Consider the following 14,305-nt stretch of genomic DNA (forward strand, 5'->3'; position numbering starts at 1 on the left):
TCTGCAACTCCGGAACACAGAATGATATTTAGTTGCATTGATTGTGTGCTAGTTCTATATAATATTGCTTATTATATTCACTCTTTCAAACAAACTTAGAAATATAAAAAAGTCTTGGATAGGATTACATATAACTAATTAATTTCAACCCTTAAATTTGAAATCTTTGGGGAATATGGACGCAGTCCGATTGTGAAACTTCAACCTTATAAATATTATTTGACTTGAATCACCAAATACTGAAAACAGCTCTCAATGGCTGAAATTACTTTCATTAGAATTTTTCTTAAAAATTAAAAATCCACTTATTATTTTTCCCTTTAAACTTTTGGACATAATATTTAATCCCTGAACCAACAACGGATATTTATTCCCGTGATCTAACTTATGAGGAAATGACATAGAAAATACTTTATTATGCTAAGATACATCACATTTTCCAATTGTTATTTCCATCTTCTGGATTTCCGACCTCGCCAGGAGAAATATAATAAATATAATTAATACTTCAATGACAGCCGAATACTAAACAATATTCATATATTAATATATATTCTGCCCAATGAAACGCCTCGCGATAAAAATATATTGATAATATAAACTTTTCCTATTAATCGTACCTTTTATCAAGAATATCACAACTAATACAATTACGAAAATGAACTAATGGAGTCATATTAACACAGTGATTTTACAATTCCATTTATCCCGGAAAAATGAAGTATTATCGATTGGTATCAAAGGAACAAACTGAATTATTCTCGTTATGATGACTTGACCCGCGTTGTCGTTCCTTACGCCCACCCTCTCGATCGCCAGAACGTGACAACCAAGTACTTACTTCTGACATTATCTTCTTCTCATCAGTGCTGGATCCTATTACCTCAATTATCACATCAATCAGTACTTTGCATACTGTAGTGTTATAAAAATTTTTCTTTTTCTTTCCGCCAGCTTCCTTTCCGTAACCAGAATAGTGCAGTGACACTGTCTTCCTCAGAACCGCAGATAGGATAGTGGAAACACATATTTTCATCTCTTTTTTATTGCTTATCAAAACTCTCATGAATAATCGCTAAAAATAAAAGAAGGGAAATTTTTTTGAATTTATGAACATGAGAAGACATCTTTGGGCTCATCGCCAGCGGGTTGGTTCTATAACCAAAGCGTTCCAGTGACGTAGACTTGAGTCCCGGTGATGAAAGATTTTTTCATCACCAGAAAACGAACCCAGTGCATGTGTCACCGCCCAATTTATTGATTTTACATAAAAAAGAAGAAAAACGATCAATTTCAGATATATTACCAGTGTTTCTACGAGATTTGGGTCCGTTGTCAATATCGCTTCGTATTCCTGGAACTTATCATCCATTTCAAATAGTAGTGGCGTAGACATCTGCTTCTGTATTTCAAGCAAGCTAGGACCAGAAGCTGGGGCTAGATTAGTGCCAATGATTGTGGTCTTGAGCTCATTCATAGACTGCTTTAAATCGTAAGCCATCCTGCGTCTTAAATTTTCGAGCTTTTCATCTAATTGCTGATCAAAGTAATCTCGAAGGGAGTTCAGGATTCGACGTTCATTATCAGCATAATGACTAGATGACAACTGGTTTTGTGGTCCCAGCATTTTTGGCATCTTAGCAGGGGGTACCATCATTGATCGTGAAGTTTTTGGAGTTCCTGGGCTCACAATCGAATTCAATCCGTCTTCAGCGCGTGTAGTAGACGATGCACGCCTTTTTCGGTTACCTTATGAAATTAAAGGAGGACCAAACGATATAAATTGATGGGTAGCAGCATCAGATGAAAAAAAAACTACCCAAGCCCCCACCAAAAATATATAATATAATCTAATTCTATATAAGTTCCGAATTTTGTAAAGAATGTTCAAAATATAAATTGGACCATTTTCAAATATTTATAAATATAAATTTTTTCATGCGGGAGGAACTTGGCCGATGATTGGTCATGGAATATCCGAGCCGATTTTACCTGAAGCGTTATGGACTAGTGGTGAAGGAGGTGTCAAATGAAGTTCTTTTCTTGTATTTCTCGCTGAGTCCATCGATTTTGTAGGTGACTGCAGAATTCCATCGGAGGAATCATTGCTCTCAGATTCATCAGTTTCGACGTCTTTAAGCAAAGTAATATTCTTCCTTGACCGCTGTTTAAATGATAAACATGCACCTGGAAATTATTGAAAATGATGATTTATCCCTGACCGGATCATTTAATTAACACGAACTTAGAATTACGTGCTACAGTCCCATATTACCTCAAAATTGATTTATTACCTGTTGGTACAGATCGCGATTTACTCGACATTTGCAAAAAGCCAGAATTATTTTGAGCCTTTGAGGCTCGAATCTCCTCAGGATTAGCTATAAGACAATCATGATTTTCGTCTTCAGAGTCAGATCCACTCTGGTAAATGCTTTGAAATCTTGTCTTTGGTTTTGCTTGTATACCTACGAAATTTTACAAGTTTGTAGTGAAGTAGTAACACAACGTAAGTTGTCTCCAGCCTTTGTTTTTTATAGCTATTTCAAAGTGGGGAAAGAATGCATGCATTTGAAAAAATATTTTTTTTGTAGAACCTATCGCTCCTACAAAAAAGGTTTCTATCAAAATTTTACCATTTTCCGTAGATGTTCACTTTGATTTACCTCTTCACAACAGAATTATAATGCTTTCCTACATAAGAGATGGTGGGGAAAAATGGAACGTTTCTCGTCCCCTCAACATTCCAATGCTTTTATGTATAAACAATCATATCAAGTGTAAATCATAAATTTTCCACTTTATCTTGTTCGCACGTAGTGATTTCTGTTAGCGACTCAATTTTTTGATGAGTAAAGAATTGCAATAAAAAAAAATAACCTAATATTTTTCGACCACAACATAATAAAAATTTTCTTATAAAATCATTCAATGCGATTCTCTCTTAAAACGATGTTTCGAGACAAATACACATGTAATGACTGCACAGATACATAATTAATATTTATTTTGTAAAAGATTTCAAAAATTCGGTCAATCTAATTCCCAATTTAGGGAACGATGGGTCTTTTGATGTTAAATACGAGAGTTGAATAAATTGGGGATGAATAATTGGGGTTAAGAGTGGTTATAATTGTTGATAATTGACTTTTACTTCATATTAACAGGACTTACCAGACTTTGGAGTTTGATTTCTAGGTGGAATCGGGATTTTAGTACTAAAGATGTTGTTTAGTTGAGACTTTGATGCAGTTAAGGGTTTTGCTGAAATTTTTGCTTTCGAGGAAGTTTCGGACCTCCCCCCCTTTCGATCATTTTCACCATCGGTTGTCTCACAGTTGAGAGTTACTTGGGCCTTTTTTAATCTTCTGCGACCCTGATCCAAATCAGCTGAACACAATCAACATATGATCCTTTAATATTGAAATGAACCCATCGAGCAATTCATCAAGTTATAAGTGGAGTCATTTCAATTTTTGTACCTGCTCCGGTGATGAAGCAAAATGGATAACTTTGCCAAGAGTCCTTGGGCGAGTGCAATTTTTCCAAGTAGTCGTCAAGTAGATGATATTCAGTTGTCGGTGGGAATTTACAGGTGTCTTCTTCTGCACTATTAAACCATTTTTTCGGCACCAAATCAATGCATGGTAGCCCTTTTTCGTTTTTCTCGAGAAATTCGATGACTGCGAATGGTTCGCTGAGATTTTTTGGATCGCGAGATGGATGTGAGGTTTCCGACATTTTAGGTTATGAAAAAAAATCACGATTCGTACAATTGAACCTGGTGTTTTCGAGTAGTTTCATATAAACTGATAACTTTGCAGAATGATGCATATAGCTTATTATTTAACAGAAAAAATTGCGTTTCTATTTCCATGTGTTTTGAACGGTTTTTTGTCATCACCCCACTGATGCTTCTTTTTTAGCGCCACTATTCCTTCAAAACGATTATATCACAAATATCTGTCAAACACTTAACACACATTTAATTCACATTAAATTCTCACTTCTTGTAATTTACCGTCAACTTAGTTGGTGAAATCCGAATTTGAGACAAAAAGCCCGATAAACGGATGATACGAGCAATTATGAAAGGTTATGTACACGGACGCCAGATCTAACCGATTTATGTCCCACTTGCATGTAACGACTCCACTATTGAAATTTTCTAACGACCTCGATGATCGGATTTTCATGTCGATTGTTGATTTAAAACATAAAATTGTTTGTTTCTTCCACAATTTTAATCACGAGTTCAACTAAAACATATACCCTCATTCATATACCCTCTTACCAAAAAAAAACTGCATTTCACAATGCGAACAATTTTTACGTTATTTTCTAGTGGAGGAGGGATATGGCGTATTGTCGTCCAGTTACATTTAATAAAGCACATTTGTGTTTAATTTTGTGTGCCTTCTTACATGTCATTTCAGCTGCCCAGGACTTAATGTAGAATATTCCTACTCGACTGGAAAAGTCTGGATAACTAAACGCCTCTTCCCTACTACTTTCCTGGTGTCCGAAAATATATATACCAGTAAGATCATCACAAATTTTGGATTTTCCTGATTTAACGAGAATTTGTGAAATTACGAAAACTTTCTCAATATCTAGGAGTACCACGTTATTTGGATGACTTGTCGTCAAGGTTAGACCATTGATGTTGATCATATTTGATGTTAAATGAATTTCCCCATCAATTATCATCGTTGTAGGCTTTCTCGCGATAACCCAATCACTCAGTATGTGTTTCTGATTAATTACCATGGTTCCTCCAGACTCCATCTCAGTTAGTCTGTTGATAATTTGTGTGAGTGGTTTTATCGAAGAATGAACGAGTTTTTTAAATAAACCAATGTAACTCTCTCCCCAAAACGCTGAGAGCTCATTCAGAGGAATTTTAAAGTATTGGGCATCATTAGCAACGTGGATGATACTATGCCAACTGAGAACTTGAGCCCCTTCATCATTATAAACATCAGGTAACGTCTCGAAACAAATTTTTAGCAGAGATCCAGCATATTCACTCAAATCCTTAACGAATTCCTTACTGTTTAAAATTCTGCTAGCAAAGACAAATAATGAGAAATGACAACGTAAAGGTTTCGGTAAGAAATCTTGTAACACGACGATACCACAATAATTAAGGAAAAACTTGAATTGTGATGCTTTCCATCTTGAGATATTATTCACATCAAATTCTTTCCTTTGAAATTCAATAGGGATATCGGCTTTTAATGACCTCATAATACCATCAAGCCGACGAACATCAGCTAATTTGATCCTCTGGGCTGAACTTCTCGTTAGCCATTTATCCAGCAGCCATTTCATATTACCAGAATAGAATAAATGCATTAAATCTAATGGCACTTGTTTTGTCAGATCGAATCTATCCAAAGAGAGCAGCGGGGACACAGAACCTTCATAATGATGTTCTGGTTGAACTCGCGTCTCGTAGGATACTTTAGTGCGTAAATTTGCATTGGTCACTGGATATATGCGTTTTCCTCGTCTTCCACAACCTACTGTAATGCCCTTGGTGAAACACCTTCCACAGGCATAGAAGGCTCCAGGAGCTTTGTGGCAGCAAATGAATGCTCGAGCTGGCGAATCAGCCACTATTGCTACAATTTTCACCTCAAAAACCTTGTCATCAATGCGCAAACCATTTTCTTGGAGTTCATTGGCCTCTTCAACAAAATCAGTCATGAATTCTGTGGCTGATAATGGTTTCCCATCCCCACAATAAATCGCGGCAGCAAAGGGTTTGGTAGTGTAATTTGGATGCTGTATTTTTATTGAAATTGGCCAAATTTCCTTCTTAGCATTCCGGTATACCTGCATACCGTCAATATGAACCAGAAGAGAAATGTCGTTTTCTCGATAAATTTGAGTTGAAATTATTTTTCTGAGTCCCGAGGCGATTCCCAAATAAATGAATTCACCTGGAATCTCATGAACTCCTCTCATGGTTGTTAGGTGTCTGCAATGGGGAGTTTGCAAAAACATTCCCCATGAGAATTCAATTTTTGGAATGCTGTTCCATATGGGACCCAAGCCTGGCAAACCATGCCCCTTGTCTGCCTGGCCATGTCTCGGGGCAAGCTTGGTGACCCAAGCCTGGCAAGCCATGCTCTTTACCAGTCTGGCCATACCTCGGGTCAAGCGTGGTTGCCCAAGCCCGGCAAACCGTGCTCTTTGCCAGTCTGGCCATACCACGGGCCAAGCTTAGTGACCCAAGCCTGGCAAGCCATGCTCTTTGCCGGTCTGGCCATGCCTCGGGCCAAGCTTGGTGGCCCAGATCTGGCAAGCCAGTCTCGTGCCAGACCTGGCCCGTTTCGTGGACATTGGCATTTCCTACCTGGGGTGAAGCATTCAGGATTTCCTCAAAGGTTTTTATCCATCCGCTGTTCTCCTGGAGAAATGAAAATGGCGAAACTGACGGAAACTATGAAATTCCTTTCCTTCCGAAGTTTCACCACAAAATCACCAGGAAAAACACATCCCCTCCAACTTTCTATTTTTACACTGCAATTGTCATTTCACGATTGGATAAAACTTTCAACGGTCCGCTTATCTTTTATTTTTATTTTTTTTTCTCCCTCTGTGTCTCTCTCTCTCGCCCAAGCTTCTTTACCCACCTCTCGTGTTAGCGAACCTCGGTTAGAATGGGAGCAGCAAGCAACTTCATTCGAGAAAACGGTCACAAGCACGTAGAGCGAACGTGTGAACAACACAGAGTGGAATTACGGAAATTCCAATGGTTCCTTCGAGAAAGAATTACGGGGTGCTGGAGGAATCTACTATTCTATCACATTGATATATACGTGAAGATTTGGGGAGCAAGTATGCGGTGGCTGTGTCGCCATGTGAAAGGGAAAATTTTCAATTCAATGCCAACTGGGAAAAAATGAAGAAAATCACGAAACTACGATTTTCCACTTTTCATCGGATGAAATTCCCTTTAGTAGTGACTTAAATGACAGTCATCAGTAAAAAAAAATATCAAGTCATCATTCTTTTTATGGATAATGTGAAGTATTGAAATTTGCGGAGACTAAATATTTCCGATCAATTTTCTAGAGAGGAAATTCCACTCGAATTATACGAATCATTCAGAAATTCCCAGTAGAACGCCCTCGATACACTCCTCCAATAAAATTCATGACCCTAAATTAGCCAGTTACACGAGCGACCTAGGGGAGACGGACAAAAGCGGAAAGAAGTGAGTTCAACAAGTACATGATTCGATATAACTCAACGTGACGTTTCTATCCCTGCACGTTATAGAGTGGCGAGAGAATGTAAGTCCACTTGTATGGATCGACATCTTGACGACAATCGAGAGTGCAAAGGTAGCCCAGGACATACTCGAAGCGAGGAAGAGTATCCCCGAGCCATTTCACGAAAGCGTGTCTCGACTCTGAAAACTGCCAGCCATTCCTCGACATTTCTTCACTTTTTTCTCCCCGGGATTTTCTCTCTTTCTCCCCTTTACCCTTCCAGGGCTGTGAGTTATGAAAATATCCCACTTCATTTCTCCTGTCTAGCTACGATCCCTTCTCTCAGTCTGCAATACAACCCCGCCCTAAGGTTTTTTTGTTGTCTTCTCCTAGGGCTTCCCGTCTAACATCCGCACGTAAACTTACTTTCAAGACGAACAATGATGAAGCCCGAGTTCAGGGGAGGGATATCGCTCTCGAGCCCCTGGGTTTTAGTTTCAAATGTCGAGCCACCTCCCCTCCAAAAGCCCGGAAATATGCTTCTCTACGAAAGATCAGACCAAAGTCCTCCCAAGAATCGTCTGATTTTTACTTTTCAACTATTCTTAAAAACTCCTCTCCCGAACATATGTCAAAATTAAAACTGTCTTCCGGCCGTCACCGTAATTAAAATAATTAAAAGTATTATCGCAGAAATGTGAGAGAAAAAATGAAAAGTTAAGTGAATATCATTAACCAAGTTCATGTTTCCATCAGTTGACTCCTCCACTGACAACCCAGGTCTCGAGTTAAATTCGTAATCACATTCAATTCCAAGATATAAATCAGATGAAAATTCTCCTCCAGCAATTATAAACTCAGACAGATGTAGCATTATTGGATTTTGTATTTATGGCCTCGCCGCAATTTGACCGTAGCTTTTCCTCAAAGATAATGCTCGTGAGTAGGTGTGCCCTAAGCGAACCTCTAAACATGGCGCTCCTCATAATTACAGGCCTTAGTTAAAATAAGTTATCCCCTCCATTCCATGAATCTCCGGAAATCCCTCTGTCGTCAGACGATTCTAATCCGATCGAGGAGCAACGTCAGGTGATAAAATGCAAGTAATCCCTCCGGAAACAGAGCCCTCGCCTGTCACAATGATAATACGATGAGCGGATCAAATCGATTGTGCCCAAGAAAACGACAGAAGCTCAAACATGAAGTTTTAATGACAACCGGATCATTAATTCTGTACGACAATCAGTTAACCGAGAATTCGAAGTAAAAGACTCTCGTGCTACAATCAAACTCCATTCCACAATGACTGTCTTCATTATTTTCTTTCAATTCCATTTTTTTTTTACGGGAGCATTACCAACAAATGAGGAGCTGAGAGAATGACGTGACCGATATTCCAAGTGTCTTTCTGATTCTATCAGAATTTCTCCAGAGTCACACTATTGCCATACAGACATACTTCAGTTGGCATTCACCACCTTCTACCACACCCTATTCTACAAAGAGGTGAAATCGCAGTTCATTGGATAGAATGAGACGAGCACAAGCCGACTAGTGATAGCAGTTGGATTCTATGCTGGTGTATGCATAGGTGTAACAGAGGCCTGGAATCTTTGATAGCACTACGGCCACTGCAAGCACTGATTGGTCGGCCTGAGGCAACTCTCGCGTCACCGCTCGAACAATGTACTCTCGTCCTAACAATGTAATCGTGACCGAGATGAAGATGTGTGTGTAGACGCATCATTGACAACGAAATAAGGGAACAGGGGAAGCTGGGGGAGTGGAAATTCAGTGCTCAATGAGAAAGAGGCGATAGATTTTTTGAAAATTCGAGGGAAAAATCAGAATTTCAAACAGACACGAAAGATAATTCTTCATAGACAGCCAACAGTCATTAAAATGCATATAAAAACTATTGAGCGTTCGGATATAATACAACGCAGTACTTGTTATCGGAAAAAATATCAGCATTTGAAAAGAGAGAGTTTGAATAACGAGGAAAATTCTGCTGTCACATATACTACGCAGGGAGGCGCTATTTGTTAGCAGACATTGTTGGTAATTCCATCAACTTTCCGATTGATTCAATGAATCGGACGCGCTTTTGAAAATTTATTTCCCATTCAATTGTTAAATAAGGAAGTCCTGACATAGCGAATGCTGCATTTTCAAGCATGAAATAAAATCCAACAATATTGTACGTGTCAAAGATAATGAACGTTCACGTCGTTGTCTATCAAGTGTGAGTTTTTCTCTAGCCTCGTTAGTTTTTCGCTCCACACGTCACTCCATTGTTTTCCACGGGACAAGCATTCTTCTAGATTTTTTTGCAGCAATGCTTTTTCTACTAGATATCCAGCGAATTATCTGCCAATTACACGACAATGGGATGCTATCTGCGGGTGGGGGTGTTTTTTCTGGCTTCCAATTTTCATAAATATTTGTGTTATCAAGAATAATTGAATTTTAAACTCTGACACGAATCGTCAGATGTTTTGAAAATGAAATAAAAATTTTCCGAGACGAGCAACGGACGACCACTTCCTGGTGCCTATCCACAATTTCAATGAACCCCTGCAATGGAGGTACGCGGGAAATTTGAAATGGAAATTTCAGCCCGACTATTCCGTCGATTGACGAGAGCGAGGGGTAGATGTCCTATGCGAGAACAGCCAAAAAGTGGTGCACATAGCACATCTGAACCGAATTCCCGGTGGATTTAGGAGCCACAGTGAACGCGTCGATAAAGTCCGATAGTGTTCACACGCGCAATAGTAGATCCTCATCTCCATTGAATGCCTCTGTCGTTTCTAGGCACAATGATATCCATTTGAGTTGCATTCGCTTGAGTTTTATCGAATTTTCGTTCGAAAAATATTCAAGTGGAAATGAGGAATTATTTTAATTTGTTGGCACAAGGCAGAATCTCCTGTCCTCTCTCAAATATCTTACAGTAAGAAAAGTCAATGGTTTCTTATGAAAATATTAACTGTCACTGGTGGATTGTAATTTTTACAGTATAAAAGAATAATCGATTTGAGAAATGATTTCTGTAACATCATGCGCACATTGCTCTCAGTGTAATTGTCACAGGAATATTCTACTCTTGCATATGTCAAATACCGACCACAGCTAATTGCCTGTAAATTAAGTATTTGGTTGGTAATTGGAAATAGCTCTTAATGTAACTCGAAGTGGAGAGAAGGTGTAATCGTAATAATGGGATGAGCGGAGGTGGTTGATAATAATTGATGACTAATTACCAGAAAGTCTGGAAATCGATAAACGATTTCCAGATTTTCCAACAAATCCCCCAGACATGAGAGAAACGCGAGAAACTTTTTTTTGCCGCCACCGGTCAGGGGAATGAACTTGGATTTTTGTTTCATCGTCTGTAGAATTCAGAATCCACTGTTTCTGAATCCACTCACAAAAGCTTCCCTGTTACCCATAAATTTCCACAGTGAAGTAATGGGCCTTCCAGTAGATGTGATGACTGAATGAAATTATTCAACCGGTATGAAAAACTTATATACCCGGTGCACTTGTTTCCCATGAAAAATGAAAAGAAAAAAAAACGAGCCTTCAATAGTTTTACGACATATCCACCAAACATTATTGTGTACTATTTTTTGAAATATTCTTTTTTGCACCCTTGCTAATTTTTCCGCTCTCCCCTTCGTCGCACTCAGTCCGTAATTCAACACAGAAGTTATTTCAACAGTGCAAGTTTTTATTTCCCTACTCTTTTCTCCTCTCCTTGTTGGGCAACAATGTGCAATGCACACGTATATGTGCGTACAGCTGCGGAAACTTTTTGCACTGGGCTTTGAAGAATTTTTACGGTTACAAACCATTTTACGGGCTTCAATAGTACTCTACGGTTTTTTTCTATATGTATCTGGTGGCCCATATAATCGTCGACCCGTGTGTCACAACGCATATTTTTTAGTTGGATGGCTACGTAAGTGGATAATAACTTCTAGGGAATCTGTGGATATTCTGTACTCCAGAAACACGTCAATTGTGAATGTTTTTCTTTTCTCCTGCCTTATCTTTTCATTACTTTGCCGATAACGTTGGCTATTGTCATCGCTCGGGAAATCGATTTTTCATCAGACGTTGATAGTTCAGGACCCCTACCGTCATTTTCACCGCCTTTTAACGAGATTTCTCTACGAGTGTGTGTATGCTGGGATTTAAGTCGTTGCAAATAATTTACTTCTTTCGGCTAAATGGGCTTCTACATTGTAGGAAATTATTCTCTTAGTGTAGCTCTCCTTGCTATTTCTTCACGGATCCAAATATTTCTAATTTCTCGAACCTGATGTAACTGATCCAACATTCAGAATACAAACTAACAGTAGAGACAAAATTGAAAGTCATTTAACGAATGTTATTATGTACCAGAGAATTCGACTGATAAATTATCACATACTCAATATTCAACGAGGCAAAAGTGAAAAGCAACAATCCTGATGCATATGCATGGATTATTCAAAATCATAATGAAAATCCGAACATAACGGAGTATCTCCTAGCCTTCAAAATTAATAGGATAGTTGGCAAAACTTTCTCTCTCGGAGCTCATGGGATTTTCAAGCTACAGAACTTATCACTCCCGTTGCTACCCAACAAAACTATGGAACATCATCCGATAATTTTGAAGATCCCGGGGGGGCATTACGCCTGACCCCTCGTTAATATTCTGACTCAATTAGGTAAAACCGAGAAAGCAATTGCAACTGCGCCAATTGACACCCAGTCTTTCATTCTTGATAGAAAAAAATTGACGAAACCAATTATGTCTTCCCATCGAGCCAATCAACTGTCATTGAAAATTGCAGAAGAATATTTTGCCAAATGTACTTTTCCATAAAATTTAAAAAATGGAGAATCAAGAGCAAAAGAAACCACACCAACGAATTCATCTCCTGAATAATAAGACTTCCCCCTAAGAGTTCTAACATAAATATATGAGAGAAATGAAGAGTTCTCTCGAAGAATGAAAGCGGAAATTCCGAGGATTCGAGCGATGAGGATGTTTTGTTAATGATGCCATACTTGACCGGTTCCGTTCAGCTTCCACCGTTAGTGGAAGTTCACGCCCCTATCATAGTCTTTTTTTTTTCTCCTGTCCGACTTTCCACAGCACAGCGTCATTACGTGTACGAGCCGTAAAAACACGTCGAGGATAAAACGAGGGCGAAAGGTACAAAGTAAGGGGTAGAGAGCAGAAAAAAAGCGATAGGAGGGAGAGACGTTGACGTTACAGTGGCTGGGAATAAATTTGCTTCTTATGAATGTCAAGCGAATCAGACCAAGTGAGAGAGAAAGATGGAAAAAGGAAAGTAAGAAGAAGAGGACAAGAGTCCTCGTACTTTTAAAAGCCCACAAGACGAAATGTTTTCCTTTGTCTCTAAGCTTATTTGTGTTGAACTATGAAACCAAGTCTATGGGTATGTGCGTGTAGAGCTGACACAGTTGAGTTAGTGTTCATGGATTTTCTGTCTTACCTATGATTTTTCTACTGCTAAGTAAATTCAAGTCAAGTGGCATCCAGTCACACGGAGAAGAACAAATCGTTTTCTGGACTATTGTTGAGCGATTCATTGATCGCTAGTGTTAATGGTGATAAAATTTATATTATTCAACTGCCTTGTTGATGTTTAATTTCTGTTCAAGTATCTACTTGATGCTATCGTGATTGCAACATGAAAATATTGCAATGGATACTGCAGCTTGTGATCGATGGAGCATGCTTAGTAATGGTCTGACTTGCTGCCAAGTTCTAACGAAGATAAGGAAAGATTCCGATTAGGATTATAACTCTCCCAAAACTTCCACCTGCATTTTCATTAATGCCTGATGGAGCTCCCTCCATGAATATCAAGCCAGTCAGGCAGAGGAAGAGGAGAGAAGAAGATATTAAGAACCCTGATACGATGGAAAAATCACAAAATAAAATAAGAGGATACGCTTATGTGAAGCAAATTCAAAGGAAACATTTCCCAGTGTTACAAAGGAACACAAATCGTGCTGATTGATGAGAAGCTATCGACTACCTTCAGCGACTAACTGACTCCCGTTAATGATTATCAATTTGATACCTGGAGATTGCTATTTCATAGCTCTTGGGGCGCTCAATTTCATTTGGAGTATGCGCCTGATACTTTGGTGATGGGAACATGAGAATATTCCAATGAATGCTGCAGTCGATCAATGCAGAATGTCTAATTATAGTCTTTTCTGACTGAAAGGAGAACTCAATCGAGGGTGAGAGAAGATTCTACCGCTTTATATCGATCAACCCTCTTTCATTACGATTATTTTCAACTTTGTACTAAGTTCAATCAAATTTTATACTATTTTCATCAATTTTTTATTAACTTTCAAAACCGTAAATAGTTGTAAATAGTTGCTGAATTATAAACGAAAGATAAAGATAGTACTGTGACATTTCCATAACGAGAGTGACATTCATAAACTCCAATCACTCAAGAATTATCCATTATGAAAGTGGAAAGAATCCACTTGCAGCTGAGTCTTGAGATAATTCAAAACAATATCATAACCACGTTACTCATCACGAATGAATGCCTAAACCCTTCTGTTAGCTAATTAACCCCGAAAATTCATTGAAATCCGCGATATTCCAAGGAATCGTCTTATTGCGCCATCGCCTCATGACGATGAGAATTATTAAACAATTGGAAAATTCATCCAATAACTCACTAGAGTTTTTAAATTACTTCATGCAGACTCTTGAAAAATATAAATATCGACTCACCGTTGCTGACGATGACCAGAGCAAAAACGCCTAGCATCCGGGACGATGTACCAATGGCAGGCATTTTCAATGTTGCCGTCCTGTGTTCTTTCGGATCCTTCACTTTCACTTCACATAATACACGCTCAACTTAACGCACTGACCTGAAACAAAAGAGGGCACGTGTTAAAAGTGGAATGCCATTTAGACCCAAAAGTAGAGATGAAAAGAACTGGAATACAAAACATTCCCACTCAGGTGTAATCACTCGGCAAAATCAATGGGCGATGCACTTATGAATGGGTTT

The 14,305-nt window shown here is 38.6% G+C and overlaps 2 protein-coding genes across 3 annotated transcripts in view; both read right to left on the reverse strand.

Annotated features, from left to right (window-relative positions):
• The window catches only part of LOC135169738 (uncharacterized), a 154,014-nt gene that overhangs the window by 132,834 nt on the left and 6,875 nt on the right, over positions 1-14,305 (reverse strand). For both annotated transcript variants that reach the window (XM_064135004.1, XM_064135003.1), the window contains exon 2: positions 14,020-14,162. In XM_064135004.1, the coding sequence (XP_063991074.1) occupies positions 14,020-14,083 (64 nt within the window). In that variant the 5' untranslated portion in view covers positions 14,084-14,162. The remainder of the gene's footprint in view (positions 1-14,019; positions 14,163-14,305) is intronic.
• On the reverse strand, positions 566-3,890 carry LOC135169447 (uncharacterized). Its single transcript, XM_064134486.1, has 6 exons — positions 3,483-3,890; positions 3,175-3,390; positions 2,295-2,468; positions 1,993-2,187; positions 1,307-1,749; positions 566-1,075 (listed from the first exon to the last, which is right to left on the reverse strand). The coding sequence occupies exons 1-6, from the start codon at positions 3,739-3,741 to the stop codon at positions 725-727; spliced, it is 1,638 nt and encodes a 545-aa protein (XP_063990556.1). The 5' UTR covers positions 3,742-3,890; the 3' UTR covers positions 566-724.

Source organism: Diachasmimorpha longicaudata, chromosome 15 (assembly GCF_034640455.1).
Source record: "Diachasmimorpha longicaudata isolate KC_UGA_2023 chromosome 15, iyDiaLong2, whole genome shotgun sequence".
In the NCBI taxonomy this organism is placed as follows: domain Eukaryota; kingdom Metazoa; phylum Arthropoda; class Insecta; order Hymenoptera; family Braconidae; genus Diachasmimorpha; species Diachasmimorpha longicaudata.